The 21,406-nt window shown below is 45.8% G+C and overlaps 1 protein-coding gene across 4 annotated transcripts in view; it reads right to left on the bottom strand.

Moving 5' to 3' along the window:
- The window catches only part of TTC12 (tetratricopeptide repeat domain 12), a 68,440-nt gene extending 47,528 nt beyond the window's left edge, over window positions 1–20,912 (bottom strand). For 2 of the 4 annotated variants that reach the window (XM_087433702.1, XM_087433705.1), the window contains exons 1-3: window positions 16,602–16,745; window positions 16,403–16,485; window positions 953–1,025 (exon numbers count right to left, since the gene is read on the bottom strand). In XM_087433702.1, the coding sequence (XP_087289828.1) occupies window positions 953–1,010 (58 nt within the window). In that variant the 5' untranslated portion in view covers window positions 1,011–1,025; window positions 16,403–16,485; window positions 16,602–16,745. Of the gene's footprint in view, window positions 1–952; window positions 1,026–16,402; window positions 16,563–16,601; window positions 16,746–20,850 lie in introns of those variants that run through there. The other 2 variants (XM_087433703.1, XM_087433704.1) reach the window with 2 other exon arrangements.
- Window positions 20,913–21,406: the final 494 nt, after the last annotated feature.

Raw genomic sequence — 21,406 nt, 5'->3', positions numbered from 1 at the left:
CTTTTTTCTTTTCTTTTTTTTTTTTTTGGTGAGGAAGATCAGCCCTGAGCTAACATCCATGCCAATCCTCCTCATTTTTGCTGAGGAGGACTGGCCCTGAGCTAACATCTATGCCCAGCTTCCTCCTCTTTATGTGGGATGCCACCACAGCATGGCCTGACAAGCGGTGCGTCGGTGCACGCCCGGGATCCGAACCCGGGCCGCCAGCAGCAGAGCACACGCACTTAACCACTACACCACGGGGCCAGCCCCTCAACATATTTCTAATTGACATGTAAGGTTCATTTGATTGTTGGTTTGCTTGTTTCTATCCTCAGACAAGTTCCCTGAAGTTTGATCAGGAACTGACTGCTTTGGAATCTCTTGAATGTGATCTGTAGGATCAGAGTAAGTCCTCTGAGATCCCACCTGTCTGAGCTGAGGAAGGGGTCTTCTTGCTCAGAGGAAGAGAGACAGGGGTATGACAACCATGAGCCATCCATATAATTTATGGATCCTGAGGGAAAGCCATTTGATTTCACCTCACCAGCTCAAAATCAGAAATGGCTCTACCCTAAAACAAGAGGGATCACAGACTGATCAACGAGCTCCTGAGTGATGGCCTCGAAGAGAACAGCTAGGCTTATTGGTGATGGGGAAATAGCAGCTCCTTTTGACCTGATTCGCCACAGAAGGGAACAAAATATGGAGGAGAGCTGTCAGCCTGAATTCCATTCAGATGTTAACAGTTCTCTAATACCGATTAACAGCCAGAAAATACCACCCCTGGCTCCCATATTACTTGCTTCTCAATACCCTTTCTGTTTAATTTCAATTACATTTTTTCTTAAGAGTCATAAACCTGTCAGGCAACCCAGGAGTTAACGTGGAATAATCATTTCTCTTTAGTCCCTCCACCTCTCTATAAATTTAATTTAAGAATTTAATTTGTTTATGATTTACTGGTACTTACTGATTTCATCCACATTTTTAAGAAATTTCTGCAAGTCTTTCTCTTGATCGTCAGCCATTGTGAAACAGAGTCCCTGAGGAAGGCAGCATAAATGATGAAAATTAATAATAATAAAACACTAAACAATTTGTCAGGCTGATTAGCCTTCTAAAACTAAGAGCCAAGTGATTATTTTTAAGACGGATTTGTGTCTACAAATGTCATGAAAACCAGCAGGGTGATCTATTTCACTCCAATTGCTGGTAAGGCCAAGGGACACTCATTATTTGTGGTGATACTTCTGGAAAACTGCCAGGCCTCCCTCCACTGGGAAACTGCTCTGCAAAATGTTCCTCCAAAGCCAGTATCAACCACTGTGATTCAGGGACCTGGCGTGAAGGAGCCCAGGAGAGCAGCTGACAGGCCAACAGGGATGGAATAGGATGCTAATGCTCGACTTTGATCATGACAGGCTGTCCCAGCCAGAAGCTTGGACCTGGCTGTGTGACAGGGAACCAGAGACGGGACAATTTGCATCTACATGTCCATACTTGTTTAAAATATAAGCTTCTGGCTTGTTTCTGAGTGGAGAGAAGCTACAAATTGGCTGAAGGGATTAGAAGTTGATGGCAGAGTACATCAGCATCTCTTCTCCTTTCTGGGTACTTTAGATTTATTACCTCTTAGTTGTTTTTTTGTGTGTGTGAGGAGATCAGCCCTGTGCTAACATCTGCCAATCCTTCTCTCTCTCTCTCTTTTTTTTTTTTTTGCTGAGGAAGACTGGCCCTGGGCTAACATCTGTGCCCATCTTCCTCCACTTTATATGGGATGCCGCCACAGTATGGCTTGCCAAGCAGTGCGACGGTGCGCGCCCGGATCCCAACAGAGGAACCCCGGGCCGCCACAGCGGAGCTCACGCACTTAACTGCTTGCGCCACTGGGCCAGCCCGCCTCTTAGTTGTTTTTGAGTGAAAAGGCCCCATGGTGTACCCGGTGGTTCCCAAAGGTTCATCCACAGACATAAAAATCATCCAAAAACTTGTTAAATATACAGATTCCTCAGCCTTAGCGCCAGAGCTTCTCAGCCAGTAAGCCTGAGACAGTACCCAGGAACGTATAGTTTTAAACACCCTCCTGTTGATTCTAATTTACAGCTAGGTTTAGTAGTAGTATAGTCGTGAAATGCACCTATCATTTGAAATCTGCCACGAACAAGCTGTGAGTAATTAGATCTCTCTGAGATGCCACCAATTACAAGCTGGGTGACTCTGGTTAAAGTCACAACCTCTCTGAGTCTCAGAGTCCTCCTCCACTCTATGGAAACGGTAGCAGAAACCGGGAGGGCTATTCTGGGGATTAAGTGCCAGGCACCACGCAATGAGTGGTAAACGCGAGGCATCCTTGTCTATAAAACGGGGGTGGGGCTATGTGGCTTAACTAAATGATCGCTAGGGTTCTTCCAGGTTTAACATTTTGGGCTCCCACAGAACGGAGGCCTCATGAAGTAAGTTAACTTGCCCAAGGTTACAGAGGCAGAGGGCAGGCTCAGAACTTCTAGGGCAGGGGTCTAAGGGCGCGCACTGCCTGGGCAGTGAACCCACGACAGGAAGGGAAGGCCAGCGCAGGGGGATGCCCAAGACCCCCGGCGCTCCGAGAGTCACTCGGTAGTACGCTGCCGCCCGCCGGGACCCCGGCGGGAGCCCGGCGACACGCCCTCCACGGACGCCCCGCCCGGCGCAGAGAGGCGGGGCCGACGGCACCGTTGCCCGGCAACCGCTCCACAGCGTCCAGCGGCCCCCGTGCCCGCCAGAGAGGCCCCAGCCCTCAGCCGATACCGTCCCCTCTGCTGGGGCCCAGATCAGCGTCCTCTGCTCGGCTCTGACGGCCAGATCAGGACCAGGTCCGAGGGCAGACCCCGGGCCACCCCGCTGCACTGACCTGACGCTCCCAGAGTTGGACAGGAAATGACGGCAGTGGGTGGGCGGTGACTGACCTGGGCTGGTGTGGGGCGTGTCCAGGGGCGGGGTCAGGGGCCAGGGGCGGGGCCAAGGGCCAGGGGCCGAAAGCGGGCTTGGCCGGGCGCTTAGACGCGCCACTCTGGAGCTCTGGTTCCGGAGCGTGTCGCCAAGTTCGTGGCCGCGGTGGGGTCTGGATACCCGATGGGGGCCCGGGAACAGGGAGGAAGCGTAAGAAGCTCCGAGTGGCCCTCCCTGGTGCCTAAATCAGAGCCAGGTTTTCGCCTCTTTTTCTTCTGAGGAGTGGCGACTCACTCACATTAGCTTCATATCCCTGGCCCAAAAGGATGAAAATCTCCAGTGTACTTGGGAGAGACAGGCTTGGGTGTGAAGCAGTTTTGCTTATTGGTAAATGTGAGACCTTCTGGGAGTTATGTGACCTCTCTGATCTTCAGTTTTCTCATCCATAACATGGAGAAATGGCACTTGCTCGTAAGGTTTATAGTTAAAGCGCCAGGCACCTAGTCAGTAGGAATAAGCGGTAGTTATTATCCAGGGAATCATAGATTTAGAGCAAAATGAGACAATGGTCACATTCACACTTTGAATACATGCACACACCCTTAAAGAGATTCCAGTCTATTTTTTTTTAACGAAAAGTTCAGTATTATGTGCTGGATTAAAAAGGGAGAAAAGCAGATTTGGGGGAAAGTCCCATCCTGAGTTTTGCTGATATTCAGAAAACACTTGGGATTTCTAGGCAAATTTGTGGATGTTTTACAGAAACCTGTTTGGTAGGGACTGAGGCCCCCCTGGGGACCGACCTCAGCAGGAGGGGAGTGGGGCCAGGCATGGCCAGCTAGATCCAACGTTGATTGTGAGCACAGTCTGTTGACTCTGTCCTGTGGCCTAGCCCCATCAGATGCATGTCTGAGCCCCGTGGAGAACAGGGAGCCGTTTGAAATCCCCACGGGCATTGGTACATGCAGGCCTGCGTGGGTCCTCCCCTAGTGGAGGACAGCACAAGGGGCCAGGGCATTCTCTTGGCAGCAGACCAGGTGCAGCTTTGGCAGAGTGAGTCCTTTAGCACACCAGCTGCAGCAGGAGGCCGTGGGACCTGGGGGACCCAGCGGTACAGTCACAGCAGCTGTCCTGAGGGCCTGAGATGTCTCATGAGAAGCAGCAGAGAGTGGAGGTGTGTCTAGCACAGCAGGGTGGTTAGTGGCAGCCACCCCCTGGGGATTCTCAGAAAGACGTGGGGTACTTGACTGTGACCTTAGAGTCTGCAGGAATTGATGGAGGCCTTGAGCACACACAGGCACAGTCTCTTTTTTGTCTCTTTGGAGATAACAGTCTTAAATCCAGATCACTTACTTTCTATTCCGCTGCTCTTTTCACCAAACTCCTGCACCTGGACTCCAGAGGGACCTGTCCACAACTGATTATACCACACAACCATTCATTGGTCAAATGTGGGTGGTCTACAGTGCACCAGGTGCTGTGGAAAGTCCCCAGAGTGTGGACTCATATTGATCATGCGCTGAGTGGTTAGGAGCCGGGGCTCCAAAACCAGTCCATCTGGGTTCACATCCCAGCCCTCTACTTATTAGCGGTCATTAAAATACTGCTGAGTGCCTCGCAAGCATCTGAGCTAGGTGCTGGAGATCTTTTTCTTCCTCGTTACTAGTTCTACTATCACTAGCTGTGTGACCTTGACAAATTACTTAATCTCTCTGTGCCTTAGTTTCCTCATCGGAAACTGACTTCCGCCATCTGAGGATGGCGTAGGGTCGATCTCAAAGGGTTGCTGTGAGAGGTACTTGCAAGGTCAAGTGCCCAGAAAATGCCTGGAGCATTATCAAGACTCAGTAAACATTACTATCACTCCTACTACCGTGATTGGTATGCATTGGATAGTGCTTCGGAGCCTGGATTGTGCATAAGAATTACCTGGGGAGCTTGTTAAATTGCAGATTCTGTTCAGCAGGACTGGGGAGAGAGATTCTGCGGTGATACCTCTTTGTGGACTGTCGCCACACGGAGTAGCAAAGTGCAGACACTTTATTAAATGCTGGGGATGTAACGGAGTACAAGTGGTACTGTATTAGCCTGGGATCTCCAGAGAAACAGAACCAAAAGGATAGATAGATCTATCTATCTAATATATATATATATATAAAGAGATTTACTGTAGGGAATTGGCTCACATGATTATGGAGGCTGAGAAGTCCACGATCTGCAGTTGGCAAGCTGGAGACCCAGGGAGCCAATGGTGTAAGTTCCAGTCTGAGTCCAAAGGCCTGAGAACCAGGAGAGCTGATGGTGTAAGTTGCAGTTCAAGTCTGAGTCCGAAAGCAGGAGAAGACGGATGTCCCAGCTGAATGTAGTCGGGCAGAGAGAGTGAATTCCTTCTTGTTCAGCTTTTTATTCAATTCAGACCTTCAGTGGATTGGATCAGGGCCACCCACATTGGGAAGGACAATCTGCTTTACTCAGTCTACTGATTCAAATGTTAATCTCACCCCAAAACACTCTCACAGACAACACCCAGAATAATGTTTAACCAAATATCTGAGCACCTCATGGCCCAGTCAAGTTGACACATAAAATTAACCATCACAAGTACCTAGTCACCAGACCCAAGGAGTTTATCACCTAAGGGGGTTAACGGTCAATAAACAAATAATAATTCAAATCTTCACTGTGATAAGTGCTATGAGAAGTAAAGGGTGAAAACAAAAGTAGCAACGGGTGCTATGAATGCCTAGTCTCCAACCTTGGAGATTCTCCCTGAGGACGTGACGCTTAAGCTGAGACTTAGGGGCCAGCAGGCATCGCCCAGTTGAAGAGGGAGGTAGAAGCAGAGGGGACAGTATGGCAGTCAGGAAGGAGCCTGGCATGGACAAGGAACCAACAGGAGGCCAAGCTTGGCTGCTGCTTAGAGAGCAAAAAGTAAGTAGTTCAAGAGGAAGCAAAGCCCAGGTCACACAGGGCCTTTGAAGGGTTCCGGATTTTTATCCTAAGTACCATGGGCAGCTTTCAGGGGGTTTTAGCAGAAGACTGACGTGCTCAGAATTTGTTTCTTCTTAGAAAATCATTCTGGTTGCAATGTGGAGAATGATCTGGAAGAAGGCAAGAGGGACACTGAGAGACAAGTTAGGAGGTTGTTGACAGTTGGTATTGGTAGACGGAATAGAGAGAATTAGATCAATTTGAGATGTATTTTGGAGGGAGAATTGACAGCAGAGAAATATCAACAATGACTTTAGGTTTCTGGCTTGAGCTGGAAGGGGGCTGTCCATTGGCTGAGGTAGAGAAGATTGGAGGAGAGCCAGGTTTGGAGAAAAGATAATGAGTTTAGATTTGGCATATTCGGTTCAAGATGCCTATGAGTTATTCAAGTGTAGATGATGAATAAATTTATAATTGTCCCATAATATTTACTCTCCTCTTGTTCAGATCCTCCAATTTTTAGCAAAGCACAAGGCAGCTAGAATAGACTGTATTTCCCAACATTCCTTACACATGATTAAGTTCTGATCAATTAGATACAAGCAGAAATGGTGGGTGCTACTTCTAGTAAGTGTCCTAAAAAAGGATTCCTTTCTCCTTATGTTTCCTTCTTTCATTGGTTAGAATGTGGACACAATGGCTAGAGCTGGATTGGCCATTTTGGACCATTGAGGTAGAAGCAGTATGTTGAGGATGGAAAGTCACAAGGTGGAAGGAGCCTGGGTTCTGACGGTCATGGAGTTATACTGGTTTTGGACTGCCTGACTCCGTATTTGTATATGTAAGAGCCATTTAACCCCAACAATATGTCAGCTTCTTGGAATATAAAGACTTCCATCTTGGTTAAGTCACTGTTTTTTGGGTTTTCTGTCACTCCCAGCCAAACCTAATGTTAACTGATAGGGAAGGCACTATTCATTCATTCAATTAACATTTTTTTTAAGTTGATATCTAATTTTTTTTATCACAAGTCCAAATCCAAATGATGTTATGCTAACATAATAGAAATATTGATATTTAATAATAAAACATGTCAATTTTTAAATAAATTTTGTCCAACGGACTCTAAACACCAGAGCAGTTTGACATTGAGATCATGTAATTAAGAAGCACATGAATGACGTTTTCTCATGTTAGAAGTTATTTTTTTAATTGAAAACCACTTTTATTTTTTTAATTTTTCCCTCCCCAAGCCCCATTACATAGCTGTATATTCTAGTTGTAAGTCCTTCTAGTTCTTCTTTGTGAGCTGCTGCCACAGCATGGCAACTGACAGACAGTGGTGTGGTTCCATGCCCAGGAACCAAATCCGGGCCACTGAAGCAGAGTGTGCCAAACTTTAACCGCTAGCCATCAGGGCTGGCTCTAGAAATTATTTTTATAGTTAGAAGTTATTTTTTTTTCTCCTTGAAGTCATATTTTCATTTATACCCCCCCCACACGCACACACTTAGAATGCTATCCTAATATAGAATATTTTTATGCTTGAATGTCTTTCACTGATCATCCCATCATAATTCTCTGCCACAGAAATATCGACAAGCATTGTTGGAGTGTTTGCTTTAACTGGATACCATACTATAAGTCAGGGCTGCAGCCCCTGTCCTCAGTGAACTCACAGTCCAGTGAGGAAGATAGATGCATAAACAAACTATTATTGAACAGTGTGATAAGGGCAGTGATGGTCTAGTGCTTAAGGAAGAAGGAAGGAGAGGGAAATGGTGTCAGGCAAGGCCTCACAGGAATAGGAATTTACACAGTAAATGTGTAAGCTGAGCATGCGTGGAGTGTTCCAGGCAGAGGGGACAGAATGAGTGCAAGTTTAGAGGCAGGAAACATCATGCTGTGTGTGAGAAAAAGGGAAAGTTTAAGGCAAGAGTGGTGAGAGATGAGCCGAGAAATATGGGTAGGGCACAGAGTATCAAGGAGGGAAGCTAGGAAGAGATGAGGTAAGAGCCCAGGCAAGAGATAGGAGAGATACCTGGGCGGGAGGGTTGCAAAGGAGGGAGCAGGTGTGCTTGCTCCTAGGTCAAGCTGGAATAACAATACTCAGCAGCCACATACACTTGTGGCTTCTTCAGAAGTCACTTCTGTCTTGATGACTCCTACATAGATCCCACCAAGCCCAGACCTTGCTCCAAGCCCCAGCTCTATAAATCCCACAGGATAACTAGACTATGAAGCTCTTGGGATAGGGATTTTGTTTTATTTTGTCTTAGTATTCCCAGCACCTGGTTCTTAGTGGGAACTAAATAAAGATTTGTTGAATAAGTGAGTTAATTTCTTGTTCTGCATGGAGAAAGGCTCAAATCTAAGTTATTCTAGATGGAAAAGGAATAAGGGTATTTATAGTTTCTTTACCTCAGGCTTCCCAGAGAGGTCCATGCCGGAGGACAAATATGGTTACAGTGACAAAATATGTTTCAGGGTAAATCTCACGCTTGACAGATTGGTCACTTTAAAATGTCAGAAGTCCTAGTAAGCCCTGGGTGGTCACCAGGTTATCTGCAAAGATTCCAATTTTCCTCCTTCCAGGCACACAGTAGGATCTCACTTCTTGGGGGCCAGGCGACTTGCTTTGTTCAATGCTGTGTGGGAGGAAGTGAAGTGGGCAGAAGCCTGTGAGAGCCAATGTGTGATTCACCATACACAGCCAGCCCTTCCCCCTGCCCCAGCAACCAGATGGTGGAGGCTGTGCCTGCCTGAGTCCCTGAGTCCTCATATGACCAGAGATGCCTGTCTACCTTTGATGTACTTGTAGCTTGAGTGAGCAATAGACCATTCTTGTTATAATCCACAAAAATTTTGGACCTATTTGTTATGCAGCATAACATACACTTTCATGTCTAATATGGCCACTCAAACCATTGCTCTTCACTTGCTAATGACAAAATCTAGGGACCTTGTGCATGAATGTACATAGATTATGATCATTGTGATTTACATTTTAAGTGTCAATGCCTGCATTTTCATACATATTCAAACACATAGAGGAAAACAGACTTTTAAAATGCCTGTGACTCACATTTCAAATATATTCCTCCTAGAGAACCTTTATGAATCATACTTTCACAACTGCTACTTCCCCTGACCTGCGTCCCTTGTGTGGTACTTACATTTTACTTTTTCTTTATGTCCTCAATAAAAATTGGAGAACATTTGGTCACCTTCCACTGAACAGTAAATCTGAGACTTCGAGATTATTAAAAGCCATCTCTCCTCTCTTTTACTCTGCTCTCCCTTTTGTGTAAACAATTCTAGCTCTTTGCCTTTTCTCATCAATAATGCTTGATAAGCTTAGGAGAGACAAACAAAGACAATTTTTTTTCCTGAGGACAACTGCATGAGGAATAAAGGGATCTTACCTTTGCCTGCTGGAAGTAAAGGGCGTAGACAAGGTCAGCCTGGAGCCAGGAGCCAGACTACCAGGCGTCCTGTTGGGCAAAACCCCTCATGGATGCTGAGACTGCAATTCATTTGATAACTTTGGCTTCAAGATTTGGAGGGAGAGGAAGCTGAAGGAATTTAGCACTGTCTCTTTTCACCCTACAGAGATTTCAAAATCACATTTGATTTTTTTCCCCCAAACATATGTCCTTTCATTAAAAAGAAAAAAGTAGCTAAAATTCTTGCCTCTTGAGACCCACACTTTGCTCTTTCGGTTCCCATCTTATTATAGATGAAGAAATAATTTCAAGACCTAGTCACAAATTTAGTCTGTGTGTTGTTAGGCGAAAAGGGAGAATTCCCTCCCACCCCTTCCCTTAAGGTCCTTATGGCTGGTCAAATAATTAAAAAGGCATGTTAATAGGAGAAAATAAAACAAAGTTTAATAACATGTATACATGGGAGAAACTCAGGAAAAACCGAGCAACTCGGCCATCTGGCTGAAGCTGCTAGCTTAAGTATCTTCAGCTAAAGACAAGGAGGATGTTGAGGGTAGTGGTTTGGGATTTCGGAGGGGAGGAAAACAATTTACATGGAGATAGAAATGCAAATGTTTGTTAAACAAGTTTTGCTGGGCCAAAAATGGGGTTTTGGTGTCTTTCTAGCACACCTATTTTACATTGTACTATAGCTATCATATGGTATTGGCTCCTTCCTGGAAGGCCTTCTATGTTAAATAATTTTAGGCAGTTTGGAGGAAGGTAAAATGTTCTTCCTGAGTCTTCTGAGCCTTTATTGTCTTCAGCTCGAAATAATCCGCATACCAGAGTGGTGCATCTTGGGGCGGCCTGCCCTGAACCCCATCAGTGTCCGGAGAGGGCAAGAGTCTTCCTTGGGATCTCTATGCATAATTAATGACACCACAGTTATTAACAACAGCAACAATCACAACAGGTAAGATAGTACTAACACTCGCTGAGCTGCTGTGTGCCAGGCATTGCGCTCCATCCTTTACATGCATTGTCTAACTTAAATCTCTCAAGGCCCTACACGGCCTTATTCCCGTTTCACAGATCAGAAAATACAGTCAGGGTGGTTACTTGCCGGAGGCTGAGCCAAGATGTGAACCCTGGTCTGAGTGTCCCCCCAGGTCCTACCCCATCTCACCACACTGCCTTCCCTGCCCCAGAGAGCTCTGTGTTAAACTCCTGAGGTCAGTGACCATCCTGGGAGCCTCTGGCCCAAGCTCAGCCTTGTGGGTGTATGAACCTCCGTACACGGTGCTCTGCCTGCTTCACAGGCTGGTCCAACCCTACAAAGGTGATGGACGCATCTTTCCTACAGCCAGAGGACGAGGTGACTCCAACAACGTCCTCCTTTGGAGCCTCTCTGTGCATCACGGGACTTCTCAGCCTGAGAAGGAAAGGGAAGTTGGGCATTTGGTGCCAGGTGGAAACTGGGCCCACCCAGCTCTACCTAGTGTGGAGCAGCACTGCCACCGTGTGGGCAGACGGGCTGCGCCTGGACAACCGTGGAGGTGGAGAGGCAGAGACCACGTAAGCTGTCAGCCAGTGATCGGGCATTTAATGTTTGTTGAGCACCTACTGTGTGTCACGTACTTGGCTAGGCTCCTTCTGTTGCTGCTGCTGCTGAGATTCCGTCTCTGGTTAGTGAATTAAGTGATGTCAACGATTTAGGATCGAGTGAATGTTTAACATTTATCATTGCTTATTTGGGGCCCTTTCATCTAGGGATGATTCACACCACTCAGAACTTATAAAGATGCATCAGCTTTGTGCAATGGGATTTTCTTTGCCTCAAAGTTTTGGGGACAAGAAGACACACAGAGAAATATAGGACTCCAGAATTACGTACTGTCCAGATATGGGCTCCATCTCAATTGTTATGAGAGTGGGGATATGTATTTCTAGCAAACACTTTTGCTTCTTTTTGTATTAACAGTTTAATAGTATATTAAAAGCATATTGTAGAAAATTAGGAAATAGAGAAAAACAGAAAATCATTCATAATCTCTTTACCCCAACACCATCACTGTTAGCATTTTGAAGTATTTCTTTTTTCTTTTTTCTGCATTTTTTTGCAATGATGTAACCTCGCTTATATATTTTATGTTTTACTTTATTGGTATAGCAGGATAGCATAATGATAATAGCTGATACATTCTCAGCACCCCTGATGTCCCAGGCCTATTATCAGGGGCTTTAAATGTCATCTCACGAAGCCATGTAACAATCTTAGGAGATGGTATTATTATCCTCCCTTTAATAGACAAGACAATTGAGGCTCAGAGGGGATCCTTACATCTCTTGCTCTCATAAGTCTGTGCCATGTTGTTGCCTTGTTCTAGTAACGATCATTTAGTATCTGCATTCATTTCATTTATCCATGGGTTGCACTTCACCTGACTACTTGCCATCATTTTAGATCTTTAGTTGCTGCTAATATTTTTTGCTGATGTAAATATTGCTATGACAAGAATCTCTAAGTATAACTTTTCATATATCTAGGATTAATTTCTTAGAGTACCTTCTCAGAAGTGGGTTTCTCAATCAAGATTTTGAATTTTTATGGTTGTTAATATTTCTGAATTGCTTCTCAATGGGGTTGCACAAATTTGCACACATTAGCCCTGCAACCAGTAATATGAGAGTGCCAGTTTCACAGCATCCTCACCAGCACTGAGTGTTAATTTTTTCTCATCTAAAAGATGATAATTGGTATGATAAATAAATCTGTGATATGGTGAATAAATTTGGATTGTTTTGCATGTCTTTCATTATTAGTGAGGGTGAAATCCCTTTTACTTCTCACCACCTGCTTTGGTATTATTCACCTCCTTTCGTGCAGTCCTAGAACACTTCTGCTCTCTTAGATCCTTCTAAATCAGGGTTTTGTGGGTTTTTTATTTATTTATTTATTTTGGTGAGGAAGATTAGCCCTGACCTAACATCTGTTGCCAATCTTCCCCTTTTTGCTTGAGGAAGAGTGTCCCTGAGCTAACATCTGGGCCAGTCTTCCTCTAGTTTGTATGTGGGACGACACCACAGCGCGGCTTGATGAGCAGTATGTAGGTCCGCGCCCGGGATCTGAACCCGTGAACCCCGGGCCACTGAAGCAGAGTGCATAAACTTAACCAGTAGCCACCAGGCCAGCCCCTAAATCAGGGGTTCTTAACCTAGGGTCCAGGGACCCTCCCAGGGGTCCATGGAGAGAATTCAGGGGGCTTGTGAACACGTTTGGGAAAAAAATTCTATCTTTATTTTTACAAACCTGTCACTGAAGCAGCACTCTTTTCATTGTAACGTGGGCAGCAAACCACGGTGGTATTGACAGTAGCTGTGATATCATTTATGCTCAGCAACACTTTGAAATTACAGTCGTTATTAGACATGCTGCTAGAACTTGTGTTTTGATGTGTTAACAAACACATTTATTACCATATCACAAATTTGTTTATAAAATATTTTGACAATTGTATTTCAATATAAATTGTTTTCCTTTGTAGTCCCATGTATTTTTTAAATACATTAAATTTTAAAATGCTATTTTTTTTTAAAGATTTTATTTGTTTATTGTTTGCCCCCAAAGCCCCAGTAGATAGTTGTATGTCATAGTTGCACATCCTTCTAGTTGCTGTATGTGGGATGCGGCCTCAGCATGGCCGGACAAGTGGTGCGTCGGTGCGCGCCCGGGGTCCCAACCCTGGCCGCCAGCAGCGGAGCGCGCGCGCTTAACCGCTAAGCCGTGGGGCCGGCCCAAAAAAATGCTATTTTGATAAAAGGTCCATAGGCTTCACCAGTGGGGTTATAGCAAAAATAAAGTTTAAAACTCCTGTCCTACAAATCTTCATTATAGAAGAATTTCAAATAATGAATGTAGAAACTACCACTGCAGGGGATAGAGGTCAATTGCTCTCCCTTTGAGTGTTCATTAGTGAGTCCCTTCTAAAGAACAGCATATGGAAAGGGAAAATAGTAACTCCACAGTGGAGAACCCTGCAGACACCACCTCAACCAAGTGACCAAGGTCAAAATGACCTTGAGAAGTCATGTTGCTGTCATGCATCTCTGTTATGATGAGATGAGAGGGTCACTTCATCTTTATGACATTCTTGTCCCAAAATCCATAACCCCAGTCTAATAAGAAGAAACATCAGGCAACCCAGATTCAGGGACACTCTCCAAAATACCTAACCTGTACTCTTCAAAAGTGTCAAGGTCATGAAAAACAAGGAAGACTGAGAAACCATACAGACTGGAGGAGACTAAGGAGAAATAATGGCCAAATGCAACATGGTACCCTAGATTAGATCCTACACAGAAAAAGGACATTAATAGAAAAACTGGTGAAATCTAAATAAGGTCTATAATTTAGTCAGTAGTATTGTACCAATGGTAATTCTCTAGTTTTAATAAACTTACTCTGGTTATGTAAGATGCTAACATTAGAGGAAGCCAGATGAAGGGTATACAGGAATTCTCTGTACTATCTTTACAATTGTTCTGTGAATGGATTAGAAAAACCCTCCTGTCCCAAACCAGTCTCTCCTCCCGATTTCTAGTTCATCCATCCATTCATTCATCCATTCAACAAACACATATTGAACAACTACTCTGTGGCATGGAGTTTGGGCAGAAGTGTGAAGATAATGATGAGATAACAGGAACTTACAGTCTTTCATGCAAACCTGCAAGACCTGCAGGCAGCTAGGATGCAATGGGATGAATGCTTCAGTGGAGATTTGTACAGTGTGCAACACAAGCTTAGGAGAGGAAAGAGCAGTAGGAATCTGCCAGGCGAACAAGGCACTGTAGGCGGAGTGGAGAGCAGGTATGAAGGACAGAGGTGTGAGGGCGTGCACTGGAAACCATGAGTAGTTCATTCTGGTAGGAGGATGTAGTGCAAGGGGAGGTTGTACTCAGTGAACCAGGGAGGGGGGCAGCTGCAAACATTCCAAGGATTTAGATTTTATCCTGTAGGTGAAGGGGAACAACCGGAGGGTCCTGAGCAAGTCAGTCACAGATTCTCACAACAGAAAGATAAGTTCCCACTGTGCACTAAGGAGTGGACCAAGGTGGGGGCTCTCTGGCTATGGGCTAAAGAATGACCCCAGGCTCTTCTGCTTTGAGTTCTTTCTCCTGTTATGCTCCTCTGGTCTGGGCCTTATTGCCTGCACACTCTCATTTTCCTTCTCGGTCTCTCTACCTCAGAGCATCTACACGGATCGAGCGCTTTCCTGTGGAGATGGCTCTGCAGACGTACACTCACGCCCTTTACTCAACTCTCGCCTCTTGACTTAGTCCTGTGGCCGGCGCTCAGCCCCCAGGCCTTTGCCTGTGGGTAAGGAGGTACATACAATTGTAAAACCACATTTGGGAAGTGATGAGGGCCTACGTAGGTCAGTGGTTGTGTAGATAGGAGGAAATGGATACAAGAGATGTTTAGTTGGGCAAATCAATAGAAAACATTGACTTACTGGAAGTGGGAAGGGAGAGAGGGGAAGGATTTGGGGATGATGCCAGCTATCTAGCTTAGGAAGGGAGTGGATGGCCAGGTGCTTCTCTGCAACTGGGAACAGAGGAAGAGGAGGAGGAGGAGAGATGAGGGAAGGGATGATGAGGAGCTTTGATGGGTTGAGTACGGGGTGCAGGGGAAACAGTTATCTATCCGCATGTGGGCTTTGGAAGAAAAGCTTGGGATGGAGATAAAGATGGGAGGTTGTCAGCGTATCTCTAGCGTCCTGTAGCAACAGGATACATGTAGGCATCCTGTACCTATATGCATGACTGTTTCTCTTAAGCCGGCTTTAATAGTGAGAAGTAAAGAGCACTGAACTTAGAGTCAGACGGATCAGGATTCAAGTTCCAGCCCTACCACTTACCATCTGTGTCAGGGCTCTCCAGAAAAACAGAACCAACAGGAGACACGTATAGATATAGATAGACATAATTATAGATAAAGAGATAAATGAGAGAGAGAGAGAGAGAGATTTGTTTTAAGGAACTGGCTTACACAATTGTGGGGGTTTGGCCACAAGGCAGGCCAGTAGGCTGGAAACTCAGAGGTTGATGCTGAAGTCTTGAGGCAAAATTTCTTTTCTTCAGGAAACCTCAGTTTTTGCTCTGAGGCCTTTCAACTGATTGGAGGAGGATGCTCTCCTTTACTTAAAGTCAACTGATTGTAGGTGTTAACCACATCCACAAAATACTTTCATAGCAACACCTACATTAGTGTTAGATTAAATACTGTATTATAGGGTACTACGGCCTAGCCAAGTTGACACATAAGACTAACCATCACACCATTTATGTGACCGTAGGCAAGTTACTCAAGTTCCCTGAGTCTCAGTTTTCCCATCTGTAAAATACGGTAAAAAAATTACTCCCCAAGGAATATGTGTTTGGGCTCTTTTAATGAAAGTATCAGAAATCCATTTTGAATTCACTTAGACTGAGAAAGAAATTTACTGGCTCATTAATGAACATTCTAGAGCTACAGCTGGCATTGGTCATGGTTGATTCTTGGTCTCATCGCCTAAGTGACATCATTAGGGCTCAGGTTATGTTCCCATTTTGGCCCAGCTTTTCTCTGCTGGCTTCCTTCTCAGTCATGTTCTTCCCACGTCCTACAAGTCCCAGATATCCAGCATCCTCTCAGCCTGGCAACCTCAATGGAAAAAGAGCCTTTCTTTCCTAAGAGTTCCAGAAAAAAAAAAAAAAACAGAATTGTCTTCCATTGGCTTAATTGGGTAATCTGTCCATATCTAAATAATCATAAGGCCAGGAATGGAATATGCTGACTGGCCAGGCCCGGGTTTCACGGCCACCCCCAGAGCCAGGGTCAGCCCTACCCAGCCCATAGGGACTGAAAGTGAGGAAGGGTGAATTCCCCCGAAGGAAAACCAGGGTGTTGTTACCATAAGAAAAGAAAACAGATGCCGAGCAGGAAGAAACAATTCCACTAGAGTTCATCGCTTGGCTGCCCAACCCTCTATATGCCTTTCTTCCCAAGTAATAATTTGAAAAATGCTCCCCCCTTATAGCACTGAAAACCCACTCACTGTCTGCCCAAAGGGAGACGGTCCAAAGCCACCTACTCTTGGATGTAAAAGCTCCAGGTCTGGGATCTCTGAGTGATGTGCGCTTCCCTGATCGGGTCCAGGTGTGGGTCCTCATGGTCCTGCAGCCTGTAGCCAAATGATACATGTAATCAGCCCCGGTTGCTCCGTGTGTAACAACGGTGGGAAGGTTGGACAACTGCAACAGAAAATTCTCATTGATAAAATGTGAACTCACTGTGATCACTGGTCCATGATATATCCCATCCCACAATTTGGGAATGTGAAGTCGTCCCTGCCTGGAGAACGGAGTGCGTCCCTCCACCAGCCAATCCAGCTGCCTGCAGTCACACTCTCTGTAAAGCTATCCCTCATCAAGTCAGCTCCTTGATCTCATCTGAGAAGGGCATCGGAGGGTGTTTCCTTCCCAGGGTCTGTGCACCACACTAACAGCTCATTTGCTATTGGTATGGTGGGGGTAGGGTGGGGATGGGATGGGGGGATCTAGAATTAGCCTAGGGTTTTAACAGTCACAAGCCTTTGTTTTTTCTACACTTGAAATTTCTCTAGCAAAACAACTCCCTTAAAACTTTAATAGGGCTTTACTCTTTCCTTTCCCTTCCTGAATAACTCAGGACAATCCTGAAGCCATTAGAGATAGGCTGCCTACCACGGCCCAAAGCAGGGTCTCTGAGCCCAAGAAGGGTGGGGAAGGCATTCTCGGGAAGAGATAGCCTGGAGTAGTGAATCAGCACCCTAGTGAGGAAGGTGTGGATGCAGGGGAGGGAGGGAGGAGGATAGCCTTTTTACCACACCAGGTCCGTTTTTGCCCGCCGCCCAGAAAGCCAATCACCAAGACGACGAGATTGCAGACAGAGAGGGTTTAATCACAAGGTAACCAAGTGAGGAAAACGGGAGAACAAGTCTCAAATCTGCCTCCCCGAAAATAGGGACTCAGGGGTATTTATGGGGAAGGGGGTAAGGTGGTCTGAAATGATTGGAGGTGAGGAGAGATGAGGTAATTGATGATCTGCGCAAGCGTAGTGAGCCTTCATGTCTCTTCGTAGGATGCCTGTTCACAGAATGGCGGCATTAGCATACCCTGAGGGTGGAGTTCCAACCTCTTGCCGTCAAAAGGGCCCAGTTGATGGGTTGCTGGTCTCAATCTGGCCTGAAGCGGACAAGGAAGGGGTTCACTTCCTGAATAAAATAGCTCAAACACCCATTCCCGTGGTAACCCAGGCTCCAGGGAGACGTCATCTATAGGCACCTAGTGGGAGTCAGATAGCATGTTGCCCAAACAGCACAGTTAACAATGAGTAAGTTTACCATGCAGATTTAAGTCCTGCCGTGCATTCTGATAAGTTTCTAGGTAAGGCCATTCCCCCTTTCTTCCTGGTACAGGGAAGAAGATACCTGTACAGATGGAGATTTTCTTTATAATTGTAAATGTCTCTCATAAAGGGTAACCAGAACTAAGAATGGGCTTAGCATGGACCCACCCAGACACCAGAGGTGTCTATGGTGATGGCCTATTCTGGGGGCAGGCCTCCCATCCCAAACTCCTTTGGTTAGTTAGTGGGGGTGGGGGCCAAAATGTCATTCAGGCGGAGACATATTCTGAGCTGGCAAATTCCAATCCCCCATAGTTACTAGCTGCTTAATCATCAATGGCTATTTGCCGGTTTCAGCCTGGCCTGGGGAATCACAGCATGTGTCATGCAAAGAGCATCCATCCAAGGTGGTGTGGCGGCCCGGCACAGAGTGTTAGAGCAGAAGTAGGATGCAGAAGTAGGGTCCATGTAGCATGGGGGAGGTGGCTTGGCGTGGGGTGTCAGAGCCTGGGTGAGGTAAAAGGGCATTCTGGCAGAGGGATGGGCCAGTTCAGGGTATCAGAGCTTGTGCAGAGTGAAGAGGGTGTGGTGGGGAGTGATCTGGCATGGGGAGGAGGGTGTCCCCACAGAGGAGTGGCCTGGCCTGGCGTGGGATGGTAAATTCCAAGCAGGATGAGGGTGTCCACATGGGGAGGTGGCCTGGAATGGGGAGTTAGCACTAGAGAAGGGAGAGGAAGGTACCCGTGTGTGTGTGTGTGTGTGCATGTGCATGCATGTGTCCACTGAGAAGGCCTGGGAGCAGCCGCATCTCCTGCCTGCAGATCTTAGAACCAGGGCTCCTTGGAGAAATGGCAGCTTACAATGCTGAGGTGAAGAAAGTACAAGATGATCCTGGAACAGCTTATTGAGCCAGAAAGCAATGAAGTACTCAAAAAATGATGGGCGGCTGGGGCCAGCCCCATGGCATAGCGGTTAAGTTCCCTCGCCCCACTTCGGCGGCCCAAGGTTTGCAGGTTCAGATCCTGGGCGCGGACCGACGCACCGCTTGTCAAGACATGCCGTGGCAGCATCTTATATAGAGGAAGATGGGCATGGATATTAGCTCAGGGCCAGTCTTCCTCAGCTAAAAGAGGAGGATTGGCAATGGATGTTAGCTTAGGACTAATCTTCCTCACAAAAAAAAAAAACAAAAACAAAAACAGAAATGATGGAGTCATGTAAAAACATAGAAGCCAGCTTGAATGGGCTTCCACTGAATGGGCAGACAAGGGACAATTTTAACATCAAAATAGAGTAACAATCCACTGAAAAAAATAGAAAACCATTAGTCCACACTGATACAAATAAAGAATAAACCAATGGAAATTTGGATGAGGCACGAGATATTTACAAATTTTTAAAGTACCTCCCCACATATCAAGCCCTCGATTAATTGTATTTACTACAGCGATGAACAATGCTTATTAACTACAAAGGGGGAAAAGAGGAATTTACAGTGGAGAAGCTTGGCAGACACCACCTTAATCAAACGATCAAAGTGCACATCATCAGATACAGAATGGAAATTCTGTGCACCTCGTAGGATGCAATGAGAAAACCCATTACCACCTCGTGATACCCCTATCAAAGAGGCAGTGCCTGAATTTAATTGTGAGAAAATTTCAGACAAACTCAAATCAAGAGACATTCTACAGGGGCCGGCCCGGTGGCGCAAGTGGTTAAGTGCGCGCGCTCCGATGCGGCGGCCCGGGGTTCGCTGGTTCGGATCCTGGGCGCGCACCGACGCACTGCTGGCAAGCCATGCTGTGGTGGCGTCCCATATAAAGTGGAGGAAGATGGGCACGGATGTTAGCCCAGGGCCGTCTTCCTCAGCAAAAAAAGAGGAGGATTGGCGGATGTTAGCACAGGGCTGATCTCCTCACAAAAAAAAAAAAAAAAGAGACATTCTACAAAATAAATGGCCTCTACTCTTCAAAAATGTCAAGATCATGATAAACAATAAAGAACTGATCTTCCAGAATGAAGGAGACTGGAGTCATGAAACTAAATGAGACGTGTGTTCCTGGAGTTCATAGCGGACGCACAAAGGTTATTTTTCTATCGCTTTAAAGATCATTAGTGAAGCAGCTGGAGAAATGTGAATAAGGACTGCAGATTAAATAATAGTATTGTATCATCAACTTCTTTTGTTTTTTTTTTTTTTTTTGTGAGTAAGATCAGCCCTGAGCTAACATCCATGCCAATCCTCCTCTTTTTGCTGAGGAAGACCGGCACTGAGCTAACATCTATTGCCAATCCTCCTCCTTTTTTTCCCCTTTTTCTCCCCAAAGCCCCAGTAGATAGTTGTATGTCATAGTTGCATATCCTTCTAGTTGCTGTATGTGGGATGCGGCCTCAGCATGGCCGGACAAGTGGTGCGTCGGTGCGCGCCCGGGATCCGAACCCGGGCAGCCAGTAGTGGAGCGCGCGCACTTAACCGCTAAACCACGGGGCCGGCCCAATCATCAACTTCTTGATTTTGATTTCGATTGTGGCTAGGTAGGGGAGGGAATGTCCTTGATTGTAGGAAATAGTAAAATATTGGGGCATCAGGTCAGAAACTGATCTTCAAATGCTTCACTAAAAAGAAAGTTCTCTGTACTTTACTTTCAACTTTTATGTAAGTTTATGCTTATGATTGGGAGGAGCTGTGGCCATTTTTTTCAATCTAATAAAATATTGTGGCTATTTTTTTTTTTCAGTCTACCACAATGTCCAAAATAGAACTCTTGTTTCCAACCCTAAACACATCCTTTCCTGTCTCAGAAAATGGCCCCAAACATCCACCCTCTTGCGTAGGGCAAAATCCTCGGAGTCATCCTGATTTCCCTCTTTCTTTCAAACACGTCATCCAACCCACCAGCAAGTTCTACCAAGTCCACTTCCAACAGATCTTGAACCTGTTCACTTTCCATTGCCACTATCACCTCTTTAATAAAAGCCAGCACCTCCATGGTGCTGTGAAGGAGATGTTCATAGAGAGGTCCACGGGAGGCTGTCCCCTCTGTGTATTCTACAGCCAGGCGGCAGTGGGCCTGAGGCTGTAGCTGATCGGAAGGACGCCGATGGTCAGCTGGAATTGAGTGAAGGAGAGCAAAGACATAATGAACTCACCTAGCCCCTCTGCATTTGCCCATCGCTGCATGTGACCGCAAAGAATCCTTAAGAAAGTAAGGACTATCTGCATCACTTCCGCCTTCAAATCTCACACAAGGTCTTTTGGCCAACTCTAATTGGAACCGTACAAGGAAGAGGGTTCTGGGAAATGTAGTTCCCAGTGTAACCAAGTTGACAGAGCACATTTCCATCACGCTAGTCCCTGACCACCCAATCTAAAGAAGCCCCTAGTCATACTCTAGCATGTTATGGAGATGTTTTCATGTTTTAATTCTCTGCATGGCACTTAACTGCCACTGCAATTGTCTAGTTTGTTTACTGTGGCATTCCCCACTAGAAAGTCAGCTCGGGAGAGCGTGGATCCTATCTGTCCTGGTTCCCACTTTATATCCAGCACCTAGAACAGGGAGCAGCACATGGTGTTGAATAAATATCCCCCACCACCTTGACTTTGATAATTCTCTATTTTTGGCTCTGTTACATACAACACCCTACTTCCACATGATGACTTCTTTTCTTAAATAAGAATTAATAGGACTCTTTTGGTTTGGAG

This window comes from Ceratotherium simum, chromosome 7 (assembly GCF_057802395.1).
Source record: "Ceratotherium simum simum isolate JZ-2026a chromosome 7, ASM5780239v1, whole genome shotgun sequence".
Classification (NCBI taxonomy): domain Eukaryota; kingdom Metazoa; phylum Chordata; class Mammalia; order Perissodactyla; family Rhinocerotidae; genus Ceratotherium; species Ceratotherium simum.
This window is presented reverse-complemented; position numbering and strand designations above follow the sequence as displayed.